General features: G+C 43.8%; 1 protein-coding gene across 1 annotated transcript; it reads right to left on the bottom strand.

Moving 5' to 3' along the window:
* Positions 1-34: 34 nt before the first annotated feature.
* On the bottom strand, positions 35-16,860 carry KDELR2 (KDEL endoplasmic reticulum protein retention receptor 2). The gene is made up of 5 exons (XM_082671485.1): positions 16,662-16,860; positions 7,867-7,967; positions 4,531-4,689; positions 3,197-3,449; positions 35-2,077 (listed from the first exon to the last, which is right to left on the bottom strand). The coding sequence occupies exons 1-5, from the start codon at positions 16,750-16,752 to the stop codon at positions 2,043-2,045; spliced, it is 639 nt and encodes a 212-aa protein (XP_082527611.1). The 5' UTR covers positions 16,753-16,860; the 3' UTR covers positions 35-2,042.
* Between the last annotated feature and the right edge of the window lie 1,894 nt (positions 16,861-18,754).

Genomic DNA, 18,754 nt, shown 5'->3' with positions numbered 1-18,754 from the left:
AATTCACACAAATAAAACAGCTCTATCAAAAGTATGAATTACCTGATAACCTTTATTCAGGAAGTGAGAGTAATTCTGAAACAGTGCTTCGTGAGGTGCATCAGACAATGCCTTTGTTTCCAGCGTGTGCAAGGATGCTGCCCAGTCCTGCGCTCCCCTAAGGCACCTGTTAAGATGTCATCCTGGTGGGCCACAAGATGGTGGCAGCATCTTGGCCAGCTTTACAGTTACTTGGGCAGAATGACTGAAGGAGGCACTGACACTTCGTGAATCAGGTGCGGAAGTCCCAGATCCTCGCTCTACGCAGTGTGCTCTCCAACGAATGATCCCAGCCTGTGTTTGATTTACATGCACAAAAACAAGTGTGAGACCCCCACCCATCCCCAGCTTGGGCCGCAAGGAGTCTGCTCCACTTAGGACACGATTTCCTACCCTTCCTCCACACTATCAGAATCTTCCAAGGAGGATGAAAACAGAAACAAAACTAGGATGCCAGAAAGAAAGATACTCTGATACAGAAAAGCAAAGACATGCGGGAGGTCGGGGGGTGGGAATGAGAGAGAGAAAGACAGGAGGTTAAACTATGCAGTTATACTGCTTATTTGGAAAGATGTTATGAGACACACTAGATAAAAGTAAAACCCATCCAGCTCCCTTCCTCCACAAGGTATTTTAATGCAGCAAGCAAGAAGACTACATCCTTCTTGTAGTAAGCACTGTTAGTATTCAACACGTTAACATTTATGGTGCATCACATAAAAACAAAGTCAAATGCTTTTGCATAAATCAAAAAAACACAGCAAACCAATACAATGGCAAAATCAGGAGGAAAATTCCAAATTTTCTAAAAAATACAGAGGGTTTTAGATTATTAAGTGGAGAACAAATGTTTGCAGCCCTATGTAGAGCTTTTGTTGCCAATCGAAAAACATAAAAACCCATCCTGACACAGGATGTTCCAAAAGCCTAATTCAGAAAAAAGACAGTTTCTTCTATGTTTAGTAAAATGTTTATTTAGGATGGTAACACAAGATAAGTCACGCAAGAGCTCAGTAAAAACAAAACAAAAAACAAAAAAAAGTAAAAGGAATGGCAGTTGGTGCTGCCAGTTAAAAAAAAGGAAATCACTTTGCTATCCAAAAGTGGTATGAAGAATCTGAGCATAGACATGGTTGTAGTAATCTTCTGTAACTATAAATTAAAGTGATAGGTAACTACTCGTGTTCCACTTCTCAGAGGAGTCCTAGATCCAAAATAATCACAAATGCTTCCTGCACCTCACGCTCAGACAGCAGGCAGCCCACAGCCCCTGCCCACCGAGCTCTTTAACAGCCTTGGGACAGTCTCAAACTGACACTTCTTAGTAGGGGAGGAGGGCAGGCACCTTTGCTGACTCCTAAATGAGACTCCATCGACATTCAGAATCTTAAAATTTTGGCAATGAAAACCGTAAGACTTTCAAGTCACCCTTACCAGCCTTAAATGTAGTGTTGTGACGTCCAAGGAAGGATTTCCACATCAGGTGGGAAGTGATTTGAACAGATGTACCAAACTGGACACAGTGTCTCAGATTTCAAACAAAGATAACTCATCTCTTGGCAAAAAAATAAATATAGTGGAATGCAAGTTTGATAGATGGAGGAATATATAATCTACCAATTGTCAAGGAGTATGATTTCATTGCAGACACAAAGAATCAACAATTTCAAAGAATTTAAAAAAAAGTTTGCACTTATTCCTCACAAAATCTTCACTTTTGCAACTATCCCAATTGAAGCTACACACTGACTTTATTAATACAGCATTAAGTTTCTTTGTGTAAAAAAATCTTTGTACATAGTAATAAAAAAAGATAAGGCAAGATGCACTGAACAGAAACCTTCTGGTTCTTTCCCTCTGGGTTCTTACAGAGCCATAGATGACTATCTGCAACAAAAGAGTTAAGTTTCTGATTTTCCATATGAAGCATCTTGTGCCTTTGCTGTGGTAAGAATTCTGTCCGAGCACCCTGAAGGACAGATGCTGGTCATGGTCTTTGGCACTTACGCTGGCAGACTGAGCTTCTTTCCCTTGAGTACTAGAATTTTCAAGAGAGGGAGAAAAAAACAAAAGGTTACTGATCCTGACAAGCTTACAGTTTCCTCCTTCCCATTCCCAGAAGTCTGTCATACAAGATACTACATAGTAAGGTCCAAGGAAATAAGCTTCTGGCAACCAACAGGCGTCTGATTTTGGTGTCAATAAACAAAGCCCTCTGAACTATGGAAGTGTCATGCACACACAGACCGGAATTTTCTTCATGTATCTGGATGCCACAGCAATTGAATTTAAAAATAGTAATTCAATTGAAATTGTCACTAAATTCACAGCAGCTTTTTTTTATCATGACTTTCTTCCCTAATTAACATGTACTGAAATATAACTGTTATGATATTTTGGATGTTAAAAAAGGAGATAAGATACATATGCCCTTATAACTAGCAATTCCACCATTAGGAATTTTATTGCATAGCCAGGATTCTTAGCCTGGGATCTGTGGTTGGGTTTCAGAAGCTCCTGAATTCCCTAAAACTCTACGCATATATTTGTGTGAATATGTCTAACTGTGCATTTTTTTCTCAGCAAGGACCATGGCTTTCATCAGATTTTTGTGACGTTCACACATCCTCTATTCATACAAATGCAAAAATATACACATACAAGGATGCTGATATAAGCACTGGATTTTTAAGCCCAAACACCCATGAACAGGGGGCTGAGTAAGTAAATTATGGTAATCCACATAATACTCTATCGCTATTAAAAATTATGTAGATGTCTGGGGAAAAGAGCAGATTATAGAATAACATGTTTAGTTGAAATCATGTATCATTAAATGATTACATTTACTGAAGCATTAACAATGATTATCTCTGAGTGGTAGGATTCTGGGTGATTGTTTTCAGAATCATTAGTTCTGACTAATTTTACAATGAAAACGTGTCATTGTAGAAAACAATAAAGTTACAGAAAAAGAAAAAAAAAAAAAAGCCTGACAACCCTGACCGAGAATTTAACTGGACAGTCATTAAAAGGTTCCTCTGAAGCCAGTTCTGCTTTCTGAGCAAGTGTCAGATTAGGAGCATGCGAGGCAAGGAGAGCCCCTAGAAGAACACACGGCCGTACAACAAAGCTGGCAGGACGCAGCCCAATGTACCTTTTGTGATGTACAAGTAGAAGAAGTCGCAGTATAGGATGGTCTGGACAACGCCGGCCACCACAGCGATGAGGTCAAAGAAGCCCTCAAAGTAGAAGCGCCAGATCCAGTTGACAAGATACAAAGCACGGTAGAGGCCCAGGAAGAACAGGTAGTGGGTGGTGATGGTCTCGGCCTCCCCGGTCTTGCTGATCATGAATAGCTGTGGTAGGATAGCCACTGACTCAAGGTAAATGGAGAAGGTCCACAAAATCTGTAAGAGAAACAGCACGCTTTGGTCAGCATCCAGTGCCCGCCATGAGTTCACAGGAAACACTCTTGCTTTACTGTGAAGTAGCACAGAGTGGGGAATCTGGCATCAGAGCCCAGGCCAGAGTAGCTTTGCAATTTAATAAATCACAGAAACTTCAGCCACAGATAAAAGGCACGACGCTCCCAGTGACAGGCTGGACAACCTGCACAGCTCTACCTCTTGGACTTTCATCACCTTGTCTCTCCAGCGTTGCATTCTTCAATTTTCTGGGACTCTACGTGTATGCTGCTTCTCCTGCGTCAGCTTATCCCACTCCGAATCTAGGGTCCCTAATTTCTGCTTTCTGCCAGGGTTGACAGGACTGATGACTGGGTCCTTCCACTCCCTCACTGCTGTTTTTCCTCACCAACTGGGTCTCCTTTCCAGGCTATTTAAATCGTCTCACTATTTTTCTTATCCTTCAGGCTTTTAGCATGGTTAAATCAAAGGGGTAGGAAGTCAGAGCTGTAATCATGCAAACTCTCTGCCCAACACAGCACTTCATTCACGATGACGAAAGGAGGACTTGTGAGTAGTCCCTGAAGTGTTTCAAAACCCAGGCGCTCCCTGCACCATCAGATGACCACCGTCAGTGCGGTAACTGAATCAAGCCCAGGACGCTCAGGGGTGGGCGGAGCGCATAGGAGCGCTGGGGCACCACGCTAACTGCGCTTCCTGAAGACGAGGACTGAAGCAACGCTGCTTAGGTGATTCGCAGACGGCACCAATGAGCGAAGCCCGCGCACGAAGAGTGGGAGCGGGGAGAAGACCGTGTGCTTCAGACACTCGGACAGGCAGCGCACTGTGCTTGGAATCACAGAAGCCAAGTTTATATTCTAAAGGAGAGTCAGAGACACCCAAAGAGGTGTCTAACCTGGGTGCTTAATTCCTGCCCACGATTTATTTACACCAAACCATGTATGTCTGCCAACCCACCGCCCCGCCCCTCAAGAAACCAAACCAAAACAGAACCCCATTACCTGCAAATGGGTCTATTTCCCTAGGGAACCAGACAGGATTACTAAATAGCCTCTTAACTAACCTCAAGAGGAGAGAAGTCATGATTGACTAGAAACGAGAGGCCTCCCACAGGGACCACCAGAAACTCCACTCGGAAAGTATCATGATTTCCATCGTAGGTTGCCTTAAATTTCATGTAGATCAGGTACACTGTGGCATAGGAGCAGGCAATGTAGATAAGCTACAAAGAAAAAAAAATACTGGGTCATCAATATCTTAAAATTGCTCACACTCTCTTGGCTGTCTACATCATCCATATGTATACACATACACACACACACACACATATGTGTATATATATATCTTTTAAAATTTAAAATATATACTTTTTTGGGATATACGGTTCTATAAGTCATATAACCACCACCACAATCAAGACACAGACCAGTCCTAACACCTCCGCCACCCCAAATTCCCTCATGCTGCCCCTGCAGAGTCAAGCCTTTCTCCCAGCCTAACCTCTGGCAATCACTGATGAGTTCTTGGTCCTTGCAGTTTTTGCCTCTTCTAGAATTCCATTCCATAAATAGAATCATAACCATATGTCAACTTTAAGATCAGCTTCTTTCAGTTAGCATAACGATTTGAGATCCAACTGTGTTGTCATGTGTATTAAGAACTGGTCCCCCCATATTTCAAAGCAACAGCCCATGTCTGGGTGCCACAGCTGTTCATCCACCCAGCAGTTAAAGGACAGGTGGGTTGTTCCTAGCTTGGGAGATGGTGGGTAGAGCTGCTGTGAACATTTGTGTACAGGCTTTTGTGTGAACGTAAGTTTTCATTTCTCTTAGGTAAATACCTACAAGTGGGATTGCTGGATCATATGTTAAGTGTTAAGTTTAACTTTACATAAGAGACTGCAAAGAATGTATTTTTAATCTCATTTTAAACTATTAGATGGTAGCTTTAGAAAAAAAGTGAACGAGAAGTTCAATGCAGTTCAAAACCAAGGCACTTCCTTACAGCATGAAGATATTTCTGAGCTAGTGCTTTATCTAAAGATAAGATAAACAATGTAACTCATGTTAAACTTTGCAATGATGGTTTTAACTTATATATTGCTGCTATGAAATTCTGCCTGGTAACATAACAAAAGCAAAACCAAACTAAGTGGTAATTTGTAAAATACTGCTGCCTACATGTTCGTCTTTCACATTCAAAAGGTAAAACACTATATATTCATCTGAACCCAAGGAAAAGTCTGATATTCTGAAATTACACCAATTTTCAGACTGCAGAATTTTAGGCTCAAGAAGCAAACGTCAATTCCAGCCTATAAACATAGACAACCAGGATGTCAGCCGCGTGGCCTGGTGCCACTTGTCTCCAGGAAAGGCAACTTGTGAAACCTGATTAGGAAAACATTTGGGCAAAACAACTTCAGAGAAAAATGAGAGCAAGCATCCAGTCCACATACACTTAAAAACAAAACAAAACAAAGACCTAAACTGTCCCTGGCATCTTATCATGAAGTTACATTTGCAAATAAATAGTCAATACAACGTCAATATTAAAATTGTTGACGATACCCATACACCAAGAAGTAACACACACACTCCCCTCCCCAATGCAAAATCAAGGAAGGTCAATATCTTATACTGTGAGTTCTCTCCACGTGAAAATATATGCATGTATGTATATGAATAAAATAACATATAATCCACATGTATAAACAAAATACACACACATCTATGTACAGAGCCCCCCCCCCCGAACATCCTGTGAAGGCACACGGTGGCCGGGGGTCCCTCCCCAGCCCCACTCCTGCAGCCAGCCCAGACTGCGCCCATAAAGGCTTAGCAGCCACTGGGAAAAGCAGCTGCTTTTCTCCTCTCACCAGTGCTTGGCATTTAAAGTAAAAAGCTATGAGCACATAAAACTTGGCTCTCACTGCCCTGATTTTCAAGACATTATGTTTGGAAGCAACAATTAAGCAAGTAAGGATTCCTCTGAAAGCTAGGCGTCCTGGGGGTAAGGGGACTCTCACTCATACACTTCCAGTATCTACAGTTGTAACTTGCCTGCACAGCAAGCAAAGACCTAGGCTTTCTGTTTTGGGCAGCGCCATGCAGCTTGTGGGACCTTAGTCCCCTAGCAGGGATCGAACCCGGGCCCCTGGCAGTTTGGCGGTGAAAGCGCAGAGTCCTAGCCACTGGACTGCCGGCAATTCCCGGACCTAGCCATTTTTAAGGGAGCTAATTATTTCCTGATAATGACGCTCCCATCACTTAGTAATAAAGAATGGAATGATTACAGGTAACTCAAATTTGCTTCTTAGTAAAGACCACAGGCTCAAATACTGCTTTGTCTACTTTGACCTGTGCTTATAAAAATGCTTTTGAACACAAAGTGTTGGGGGGAGTTGCTTTAAATACCATACCCATGGCTTTAAACATTGCTTCCCTGGGTACCAATAACCAAGTGCCTACCATAGTGCCCAGCACGCAGGTGCAGTTAAGCATTTGAAGAATGAATGAATGAAATCAGACATCCTTTACACATGCTGAGAGCCCCATACTTTCCTTCATGGCACCAATCACACACCGCAGTCATCCATTTAGTGCTGCTATGATAGTCTGCTCTCCGCTGCCAGACGGAGTGCTGCTTGCTGTCTGCCCCACCCTCACTGCGCCCTGGCGGTGCTCACCAAGTGTGAGGTCAGTGCCTGTGGGAAAGAACTGAGGCTGCCGTAAGCGTGGAGCGCGTACCACCAGTGGCACACAAGAGGCTAGGTGGTATACAAACATTTTGTATTTTGAGAGCTATACATTTGTTTTCATGCGGGGATATATGACACCAAAGGTGTCATGGATACTAATACTTAGGACAAGTTAAAGGGTTTAAAATCCATATTAAGTAAATTATGGTGCAGCTGTTGCTTCAGCACAGCACAAGTGACACCCAGATGGCACAGCCCGGCCCTCCCAGAGCAGCAGGACAAGGCTGTGCGGCGAGGAGCCCCGGCTTTCGCTTCTCGTTCTGAACCAACTTGCTGGGTTTCCCAGGGAGTCTATAATTTCCCACTGCTTGAAAACATGATAGTCACCCCTCTTTCTTATAAGGTTTTCAAGAGCTTTAGAACTTTATCACAGTTGAGGAACTTAAGACTAAGAAATCTCTAAGTGTGAAGCACTTTCATTAAATAGATACTGCTTTGATGTAGGAAAAAATTATGCCTAAAGGTAACTATTCCTTCTTATATGTACTAGGTGGTCTAAAAGTGCCTACAACAAGAACAGCATATTTAGACATTATTCTTGAAGATGTTTAATTAAGTGCACAGGTGACGTAAATTTAACAGTTTCCATAGGTCTGTGAATTACGGATAAAATACATTCCACCGGATGCCACACCATACCTTCATAGACGTATTATATAATGAAATAAATGAAGTAAAAAGATCCAGGTAACGAGTTGTGAAGACCAGTGCAAAGAGAAGCTGGCTTTTCCCAGAAATACCTAAAGAAACAAAAGGAAAGCATTAGAAATGCCTCCAAGAGCTTTATGATTTTTGTAGACAACACCGTGCAGGAAACGCAGGAACGTGGGACACCAGGGGTCAAGGCTGATGGTCGGGATGACTCTAAATAAATGACAGCAGTTTCAGGTTTTCTTTCCCTTAACATTCTTGAACATAACCGTTTGGGAAGGTTCTAACAACTTTTCTGTCTTACTATGATGGGTGACCATAGAAAGTAACTTAATTACGCCAGCTCCAATATACCAGGATGTGCATTGTTCAAATGAACATTAAACTTCTCAAATATGTCTAAGCAGGAAGAAATTTATTTCAAAAACCCTGCTGTTACTTAGTGTTGTAACTTGTCTGTTACCTTTAGCATCTTTCCATTTTAAAACAATGTCTCGTGGTGACAAATCTTTCGAGGATGGAGCTGGAATCTACCTGGATTAAGGAACCCTGTGGGGGACAGTGTTTCAGGGCAGAGTTTGAGCAGTAATCCTCCTGGATTGGCCTCCCAAGGTGACTTCTTTTGTGAGGGCAGCATTTACTTGGGACAGGTTAAAAACTTTAAAAGAAGTTCTCTTAGAGGAATCACACAACCAATCTCAGACTCACATAAAAATGCTCCTGGATGCTATGGCAACAAGAGGGTGGGAACCTGCTAGTCCCCCAAAGAGCAGTCTTCTATTGTTTTCACATTTTGAAACTGTTTCTCCCTCCAGAGCACTGTTGTGGCACATGGAGACACAGCCGGGGACATCTAGTAGATCAGGTGGAGTGTACCCGACATCTGGATTTGGCCAAATATTTGTGTGACAACAGACTGTGAACTGTGGGTTTCAGAGGGTGGAGAAAGAGCGAATTCATTAAGGAAACTGAGTCTTACTAGGTGTCAGAACCGGCCCAACCTCACCTACATTGCAAACTTCACACCATCAGACATTTAAGCAAGTTTGTATTTAGCAGAAATGTCACTGCAGCCAAATCATTAGCAATATTCTTCCAGAATGTGAAAATCACATTGTTTTAAATGATATTTTACAAACAACACTACTTTACAAAACAATTTTAAAGCCTGTTGAAGCGAAAAGCCTGGATCTAAAAATGTTACTTTCTACACATGCATAATTGCAGTTCCAACCTATTCACAAAAATACCTAAATAGAAACCGAAGAAAAAGTTGACTCTATCCCTCTGGATCCATCAGTAGTAACCAATTTCAAGCGCCAAAGGTGGAGATACAGATAGTCAGCCTGCCCCTTCTAGTCTTTTCTCCAGTAATAGGGACTTTTTTTTCTTATCAAAGATCAGTGTTCCAAAGGAGAAACAATGAGGCTGCCATTGACATAGAGAAGATGGGAGAGCGAAGACAAGATGGGGGAAAAAGGACAGGGAGCATGCAGTTCACGTTTGGTGATTGCTGAAGCCTTGAGTGAGAAATTTCCAGTTCATTTTCTATACGGTTCTTTCCAATATTTTAAATAAAAAATTATGGAATACACATGGGCAAATTTTGTTGTAAAGGGTTTATTCTAATGTCCTCATTTTCAGCATTCCTATACTAAACATCAGGGACTATCATATTGCTTTTACCACTCCCCTTTGGGACCCAATTCACATCACTTCCTCTGGGAAGTCGTCTTTGAAGACACCCTCCCTCATTGCTGTTTATTCATTCAGCAAGTATATACTGGGAACTACTTCATGCCAGCTGCTGCCCTAGCTCCTGTTACAGTGCTTATAAATACACTGTGATTACCTGGTTGCCTGTCTCCCTCTCCCCCAAACCCCCACCAGACACAGAGATCTCCAAAGGCCGGGGTCATGCCTTATTCCACTTTGTGTTCTCTGTGCTGAGCACTGGGCCTGATACACAGCAGGGCCCAGAAAATACTTGCTGAATGAATGAGCAAATGGAAAAAAGAAAATGCAATTCATTTTATTTTCATGTCATGGGGGTAAGCTCTCATTTTATGGTATTTTGGGGTAACACTTCCAAAGAGTTTCTAAGTCATACTGTGTCTCTATGACTGTAAATAGGCGACATGCTCTGGGCTCTGCCCTAATTTACTGCCAGCCAGAGGGTGGGGCAGAGGAGCAGGGGACAGGCAGCGAGTGGCCTGCAGCTTGTCCCGTGGTGCAGAATCCATGCAGGAACCGCCATGCTGGCAACCTGAGTGTGCTTACACAGTTTTACCCTATTCTTCCTGGCCTGGGATCCTGATTAGCAGGTAGCAGCTTTTCCCTTTAAAACAGAAAAACTGTTCTGTCTTCCCGGGAAGGCAGGGATCCCAGCTGAAGACAGATCAGGCAGGGGCAGGAATCTCCTTCCAGGGGGAATACTTGCTATAAGCCAGAGGGGCTCCCACGGTCAGCTTCGGTGTCGAGACCGAAGCATGCGAACGCTATCGGTAACGAGCTCTCAAGAACACTCACTCTAAATGTTTCTGTAACGGCCACATCCCCATACCAAATGCACCAAATACCCAGAGTAAGGAGTATAGCTTGTAAAATGGAAAGCAGTCATTAAACTTAACACCATTCCTGTCTTTTCCCACTGGGCCAAGTTAAGTTTAATAAAAGCCTACAACTAAATACTCCACTGTATGTTACTCTAAATTAAGCTGGTTAAAAGCTGCACTTCTCATATTCCCATCGTATTTATAGAACAAAGCCCTCAACCAAAAAGAAAAGCGTTCAATGAATTATTTTTGTCCTGGCAACAGCTGGGATGCAACCAAGCACTGTAGGTCAGACTACCAGGATAATCTGCACGGCCGCATTCAACAAGGGTCCCAGGCACCATGCTCTGCCCCATTGTCTCAAAGGATCCAGATGCTCTCCTAAAGGCCATTAACTTACCCTGGAACCAGCAGCCCAACAGTCAGCACCTGACTCATAACACAGCTCTTGGGACTTGGGGAAACAGAGGCTTTGGGGCCAGAAGGTTTGGGTTCAAGCTCAGCCCTTGAATGCACCGGGTAAGTCAGGGCCCATTACATTCTTGGCCTCCCTAAACCTCACTTTCTGCAGCTGTCAAATGGGGACAAATTATGCCAAGTTGTGGGACTACTGGAAAACATGTTTTTGACTATACCTGCCATGCTGCAAATGCTCAATAAATGACAGCTATTACTATGTATCGCTTTGCCATCTTTTCTTGTTTTCAGAGAAATCCATGCTATTTTATTAAAAATAACAACTGGACTAACATACATGGAATAAAAATCAAAAGGACCTTTTTAACACCCCTCCCACCTCCATTTTAAGTGCAATGTTCCAGGCTTTTTGTTAAAGCCGCTTTCCATATGTGTATTTATATGTGTACCCACACGTTTGCCCCTTAAAATGGGGCCATACCATCTCTCGCTTTACAATTTGCTCTGTTAACTCAGTGTTTCAGATATACCTTCTCCTGTTAATACTTCTGGCTCATTCTTTTTAATGGCTGCATAGTGCTCCATAGTGTGCAGGTACCGACATTTGTGTGACCCTTCCACTAATGGACATTTGGGTTGTGTACAATTTTTGTTCTTATAAAAACATCTTTGTATCTATAAACAGTGTTTTGTATTTATTTATGTACAACAAACATCTTTATACCTATATATAGTTTGTTCACATATATGACAATTTCTGTAGTTCAAATTCCCTAGAAATGCTGGGATAAAATAAACACTTTGTTTTGAAATACTGTCAAATTTCCTCTACATAGGCTGTGCCAATTTACATATTCCTTAACACCAGATGAGAATACGCCTTACTTCACACCCTTGCCTACATTAGATCTTGTAAACCTCTGACTTTTTCCCACCCAGCAGCAAATGATGGCGTGCACTGCTATTTTAATATCCAAGTTCCTAACTACTAGTGAGGCAAGGCATTCTTCCATGTTTAACTGGCCTTCTGTTATTCTTCTGTGAACTGCCAACATTGCCCATTTATCTATCAGATTGTTTTTTTTAATTTGTAGGAGTATTTTATTATGGATATTAACCTTTTGTCACTTAGATATATTGCAGATTACTTCTCTCAGTTTATTATCTTTTAACTTTGATGATATTCTGAATTAGTAAGTTAATTTGGGGAGACAAATCATCTTGCTTCCTCACCAGCCTGCCTGGTCCTATCCAGGACATTGGTATGAACATATATTCAAGGTCACCTTCTATGTCCATGAGCAAAGTTTCATACTTTTCCTCATAGAGGTCTTATACCCTCCTTGTTGGGAAATTAAGGGAGCCTTCCCTAGGGTCTTGCCACTTCACATCCATAGGATTTACTGCCTATATGGTTTGATACCCTGTGTTTTTATCTTTTTATATATGTCTTATTATTTCAACTAAATTGCAGCTTTCTTGAGAGCAGAAACTTTGACAGCAACAAGCTGCTGCTCTGGACTGTGTCCCCAGTGCCTTGCACATGGTGGGTGGTCAGTAAGTGAGAGCAATGATTACTCACAAGACTGGCACTCAAAAGAACAAAGGTGACAGCTGCTACCAAGAGGGAGCTGGGAATGTGAGGCAAAAGCTTCCTGAAGTACTCAGTGACAATAAAAGAGGAGGTCTTTTCCATGTGCTTCAAAAATATGAACTGTCACAGCAAGGACATACTGTATAGCACAGGGAACTATACTCAGTACCTTATAATAATCTATAAGGGAAAAGATTCTTAAAAAGAATATATATGTAAACACACACACACACACACACACACACATATATATGTATATATATACGAATCACTTTGCTGTACACCTGAAACTAAAACACCGTAAACCAACCACACTTCAATAAACAAACAAAAAAAAAAACAAAAAGAGGGAAAAAACTCCCCACATCTGGAAAAGCAACTACAAAAATCAATCAATCAATCAAAATACCAGACACTGCGTACTACTTAAGACAATTTAAGATGAAATATATTAAAACCTAAAACTTCAACACATTTAAGAGCCAAGAAAATGGCTGCTTTTTGTAAATTAGATACATTCATTGCAAAAAAACTATCTCCTAATAAGTTCAAAATATAAAGGTAAATATATATATATATATATACATACACACACACACACACACACATATATATAAAAACTGTCCAGTTACAAGCAATGCAGGGACACTGTACATTACAGTCATCTTCAGGAGAATGGAAAGTCTGCAACTTACATGACAACAGCTAACAACAATCTAAGCAATAGGTGGAGGAGGGAAGGGGAGGACTAGGGGACGATGGCTGGGAGCCTTGGAGCTCAGAACTCCACTAGTACTTTAAGCACAATAGATACAGTACTAATAATAACTATCAGCCTACAGGAAAATGTAGATAGGAAATCCTTCACCTACAAACCAAGGCTTGTTCTCCCAACACTACCCAGGTCAGTGTTGAAGACAATAAAGTGACAACTTGAGCATACTGTGGATCCAGCTGCAGTCATAGTTCAGGAAGATGAGGAACTCACACTTCATTTGGGTACCCCTCTGTCATGATAACGGCAGACACCGGAGAATGCCAGTTCAAACTAAACCAAGATCAACTCCCCTGCCCTCACTTTAAAATAGGTCCTTTAAGGCAGTTGTTCAAGAAAACAGAATCTTCCTCACTCACCTGTCTCATCCCTTACCCTAAGGAGAAAAAGCCCCGTGGTTCTATAGCTGCAGCTATGTTTGTTTTTATTTATTTGTTTGTTTGTTTATTTATTTATGGCTGTGTTGGGTCTTCGTTGCTGCTGCACACGGGCTTTCTCTAGTTGCAGCAAGCAGGGGCTACTCTTCGTTGCGGTGCGCAGGCTTCTCACTGCAGTGGCTTCTCTTGTTGCGGAGCACAGGCTCTAGGTGCGTGGGCTTCAGTAGTTGTGGCACGCAGGCTCTAGAGCACAGGCTCAGTAGTTGTGGTGCACGGGCTTAGTTGCTCTGCAGCATGTGGGATCTTCCCAGACCAGGGCTCAAACCTGTGTCCCCTGCATTGGCAGGCGGATTCTTAACCCCTGTGCCACCAGGGAAGTAGCAGCTGCAGCTGTGTTCAAAACAAATGCCAAAATCCTAAAATGAACCCCAATACCAGTATTTTCAAAGTGAGAAACACAACCTGAATGTACACGTCTCCTATTTTAGTTGAGAACCTCATATCAAATTCTTACTCTTTCAAAAGTCTCTAAACAACTTTAAATTAGGATGGAAAAAACAAGGCAGTTAGTCAAATTCAGACTTTAATTCTGAATAAACGATCTTGGTGATTTTGATTTTTACAAGGCCAGGAAATCTCACATATAAGAACTAAAATGATCCTAAGTCTGATAAAGAGGATAGTTTAGTAACTATTGGGATACTGGGCAAATGCACACAAACTTAACTCACCTATTCACCTTCCTTATTATTTTGGCTGAAGTATTTTATATTTTCCTAAATGCTCCTAAATCTCCCAAATGAGAACATTTAAAAATGTTCTAAATGAATGTTTTAAAACAAACAAAATAGCAAACCTCCTTACTTTCTCCTATTACTCAAGGCTCCCTTACGAGTTGTGCATTCAGCATCGCACTAACTTCTCCCCAACATCTTAGTTTAGATACACGTTTAGGAGATCGCGTGCTTCAGCATTGAATGACTTGACAGAGAAGGGGATTCTGAGGAACGTGTGAAGGATAAAGAGACTCACACAAAGATTTTCATAAAAGAGATTCATACAAAAATAAAGATTAACAGTAACATTTTCTGGTGGGGGGATGGGCAAAATGGGTGAAGGTAGTCAAAAGGTAAATCCTGGGGATGTAACATACAGTGGTTAACTGTAGTTAGCAACACTGTATCGTATGTTTGAAAGTTGCTAAGAGAGTAGATCTTCAAAGTTCTCACGGCAAGAAAAAATGTAGCTATGTGTGGTGATGGGTGTTAACTAAACTTACTGTGGTAATCATTTCACAATACACATATCAAATTTCTACGTTGTACACCTAAAACTACTAAAATGTTATATGTCAATTACAGCTCAATAAAGCAGGGATAAAAAATAACATTTCCTGAGTGCAACAGAAAATGTCCTAAACTACTCACCTGAATAATTTTGAATAATTTAAAACAAAATTGTTCAGGCCAAATAGATATTTATTCAAATCCTTAATTGTGAGTTACTGATCACCTGTGTTCCAACCCTGGCACTAATTTTCTCACCTCCCTGAGCCTCAGTTCCCTGGTCCACAGAATGGGGTCAACAGCACTCACCTCATAAGGTTATTTCAAGGACTACACGGGATAAGCCATATAAGGTACTTAGCTCACTACCTAATACATAGCAAGCGTTTAAATGTCAGCTATCACAATCGCTGAAATTACTTCGCTGTCTTTGGAAATCATACAACTGAACCTCTCAGAACTATACATAAATTGAGAGATCACCTCCAAGCCAAACACACCAGCTTCAGTACATGGACTTTGTAACATCCACTTTGATTGCTCAAAGGTCTTTTTTGGTTTTGCTTACTTCCTGGATTTCAGCTATGTTCCAGGGAGACAGGTGAGGCCTGAAGACAGCAGCCAAAGATGTGGTGTTCCTTGACAGGTGAAAATATTTAGAAATCAGTCACGTAAATGGAATCTCTGCCACCCAGGTCCTTTGGGACCCCATCTTTCACTGTCTCTGCAAAAATTAAGCTCTTTAATTCATCAAACGTTATTATACTAAGGCCATGGCATCAAAAATATGTTTAAGGAAGACGCTGTAATTTTAAGAAATCATTTAAAATTCGCCATTCTTAAGCTTTTAGGGTTAATGAAATGCAAAACCCCGCAACTACTAGCCGGTAAAGATTTGTCTCACTGCCTCCCAGCAGTGTGAGCATGAAATGTGTACTCCAGAGGAGCGAGCCGCCAACTCACTGGTGACGTGGAGTGAGGAATTACAGGAGACCACACGAGACCTCGGCGGTACCCGGCGCCGCGCCGCAGGTTGAAGAGAACCCATTATTAGATGAAGGCACTCGGAGTTTGACAAACTAGATCGTCCCTCAAAGCAGCATTAACTGCCCCAAGAAATTCGCTTAGAGACCTCCCCATACCCCCTCCCGTGGCAGGCGTGATCCTGGACCCGAGAGCTGGCGTGTTAGAGCAGGACTCTAAGGACAGGCCTGCCCGGACACCCTAACGTAAAGGCCAGTCCTCGAAGGGGCAGGGTGGGGAGCAGGGTGACCTCTCCCCACACCAGCCCCACCTACCGGGCTGGGTAGTCTGCCACGTCAGGCCGAGCCGCCGCCGTCCTGCCCATCCTCCTCCCGCGCGTCCCATTGATTCGCGGGCTCTCCGCACCTCGGGACCCCCAGAACAGGCGCTCAGAGAAGCGCCCACTAAAGCCGCGGGCGGAGGCCGCGCCTGCCGGACCCCCGCCCCCCCATCCAAACTTTTCAGAGATAACAAGGCCCCGCGCTGTCCAGTTGGCGCCTCCCCCGCTCCGACGGCTCAAGTTCGCGAGCCGACCAAGTGCAGAGCTGGGCCCAGCACCGCGACACCTCACCCCGGCCTGAGCTTCCACCCCGAGGGGCCGCAGGCTCCCCCCGGGCCCCGCCGCCCGCCAGGCCGGCCGAGGGGGTGTGTCGGGCCGGCGCAGGCCCGCGGGCCGTGGGGCAGCCGAGGTCGCCTGGTCCTCCCAGAGACCCGGCCCTATGCCCAAGCCTCTCCTGGGCCTCGTCCGCCGCTTACCGGCGCAGGAGCGCGTCTTCCAGATCTTCAGCAGCAGGATGACGATGGCCGCCAGGTGGGACAGGTCCCCGGTCAGCCGGAAGATGTTCATGGCGGCGGTGGTCTGCGCGGCGGCCCCAGGCTCCGCGGCTCAGGCAGCGGCGGCGGCGGCCACAGACAGGAAGCTGCGAAGATGGCGAAAGCGAGCGCGACGTGGCCAGGGACGTGGCCGAACTGCCGGCGCACGCGCGGGGCAGCTTGGGAGAGCGGACGGCCGCCAGGCCCCGCCCCTTCCCCGCCCCTTAAAGGGGACGCTTCGGGAGCAGACCGGGAGGGCGGGCAGGCTCCGGGGCCCCCTACCCAGGACCCCGACTGCTTGCGAACTTCCCCCTGCCGGGTTTCCGGCTTCCCCTCGGGTGCCCACGATTTCCTTTAATTTTTGAAATGACACTCTCTTGTGGGGGATTTTTTTTCCCCTCCCACTGATCTTAAGAGCTCTATAGGCTTACTGTATGAAAAAGTATGAGGGGGGAAAAATTAATGTGATTGCATCACTCAAGATAAGGTGGATATTGGGGTTTCGGGGAGGGTGCGGCTTATGCCGGGATCTGAAGATTTTACCATTCTGGGGACTCTCTTTGACAAAGAGTGTGCAAAATTAGGTAGAAAACGAACATTTCTGTAGGATGTGAAAATAAATCACAAGAAATTACTAACGGAACGAAGCGAACGAACAGGATACGCTGCATAATTTGCGGGGCCCAGTGCAAAATGAAAACGGGGGTTCCCTGATTGTTTAAATGCAGGAAAAAAAAAAACCTGCTGCTAAAGGTTCTAAAATGTAAACCTTTTCCCTTTATTTTGCAGTCTCTCTCGACTTCATGTCATTCTAAGTAAAGAAAAAAGAAAATGTTAAACTATGATCATGAATTTTACCGTTTGTCTTTATATAGAGCCATGTCAGTTTTGAGTGCAAATATCAGAGCATTTAACACGGGTGCGGAATCGCGGAAAGTGTAATTTGTATTTTATGGCTTGTGCATGGAGGGCGCCTGGAGTTGGCCAGAAGAGATGAACACAGGCCAGAGCCAGGAAGGTTGGAAGGAGGAAAAAGGGGTCCCCAGGGACAGTGGAGGCCAAAGGAGCACATCTTTGGGCGTGGGATAATGGATGGGCCAGTGCCACTGCTCCAGTGAGCCAGGGTCTTGCCCTGGACTTGGCTGGAGGACCAACATGGGCCTGATGGCTGCTGGTTCCCTCTCCCTCCAGCTGAGCTTGCTGGGGCAGCGAGGTGAAACCAGGCACCTCCCCTTACCATCCTCTACCACCTCAACGCATGGCAGAGGGCAACATCAAGCGTATTGCAACCTCGGTACCAGGATACATGAGGTACCTGGATCAGGGGTGGGCACGAGGCTTGCGCCTGCCAGGTTGGCCGCTAAAAGGTGGGACAGCCATCACCATGTCCTGCTCAGAGAAGCCGCAGGGCACACGAGCTCAACCCCACCCACTCTGACCCACATTGCACCTGCACCCTGGCCCCCACGTAAGCAGAAGATGCAGCGGTCACTGGGCAGGAGAGAGAGGAGGAGGCCGGGCTCCCAGGGCACAGGGGAGCAGGCATGCTGAGGGACAAACGACCAGGAGCCAAGACTCCAAGTCTCCGTTGCATGTGCCATTGTCTCATGGGACCTCACTTGCAAAACATAAATCCAAAGGTAAAATTATTAAGAGTTTGAAGAAGATGAGGGTAGAGCATTATGCCTTGATTATGGGACCTTCTGTCCCTGTGAAAATGCATGAAGTCAGCCCTTCCAACAGATACCACAAACAACACTAAATCCTGAAAATGAAACATGTTTTTATTAATTAACTCACTGGCGCACTTCTGTAATGCTCATTTTTCCTACATTTTTTTCATTGTACACTCTTCAGCCACCTCTTCATAGGACGATGATTTTTTTGTATGTCTGTGTGTTGGGATTAACAACCTTAATAATGCAGAACATTGCCATTTTTTTCTATTTTTTATTGAGATATAATTGACATAAAACATTCGTTTCAGGTGTACGATGTAATGATTCAATATTTGTATATATTGCAAACGATCACCG

The sequence above is a fragment of the Grampus griseus genome (genome assembly GCF_964374135.1).
Source record: "Grampus griseus genome assembly, chromosome: 14".
Taxonomy (NCBI): Eukaryota; Metazoa; Chordata; class Mammalia; order Artiodactyla; family Delphinidae; genus Grampus; species Grampus griseus.
The sequence above is the reverse complement of the archived record's forward strand: the minus strand, read 5'-3'. Positions and strand labels throughout refer to the sequence as shown.

Excerpts from the sequence above, each read along its gene's own strand:
- KDELR2 (XM_082671485.1), bottom strand. The coding sequence starts at position 16,752 with ATGAACATCTTCCGGCTGACCGGGGACCTGTCCCACCTGGCGGCCATC. Across the intron at positions 7,968-16,661 it reads GAAGACGCGCTCCTGCGCCG|GTATTTCTGGGAAAAGCCAG; the intron begins GTAAGCGGCGGA and ends TTGTTTCTTTAG. Across the intron at positions 3,450-4,530 it reads ATGACTTCTCTCCTCTTGAG|ATTTTGTGGACCTTCTCCAT; the intron begins GTTAGTTAAGAG and ends TTTCTCTTACAG.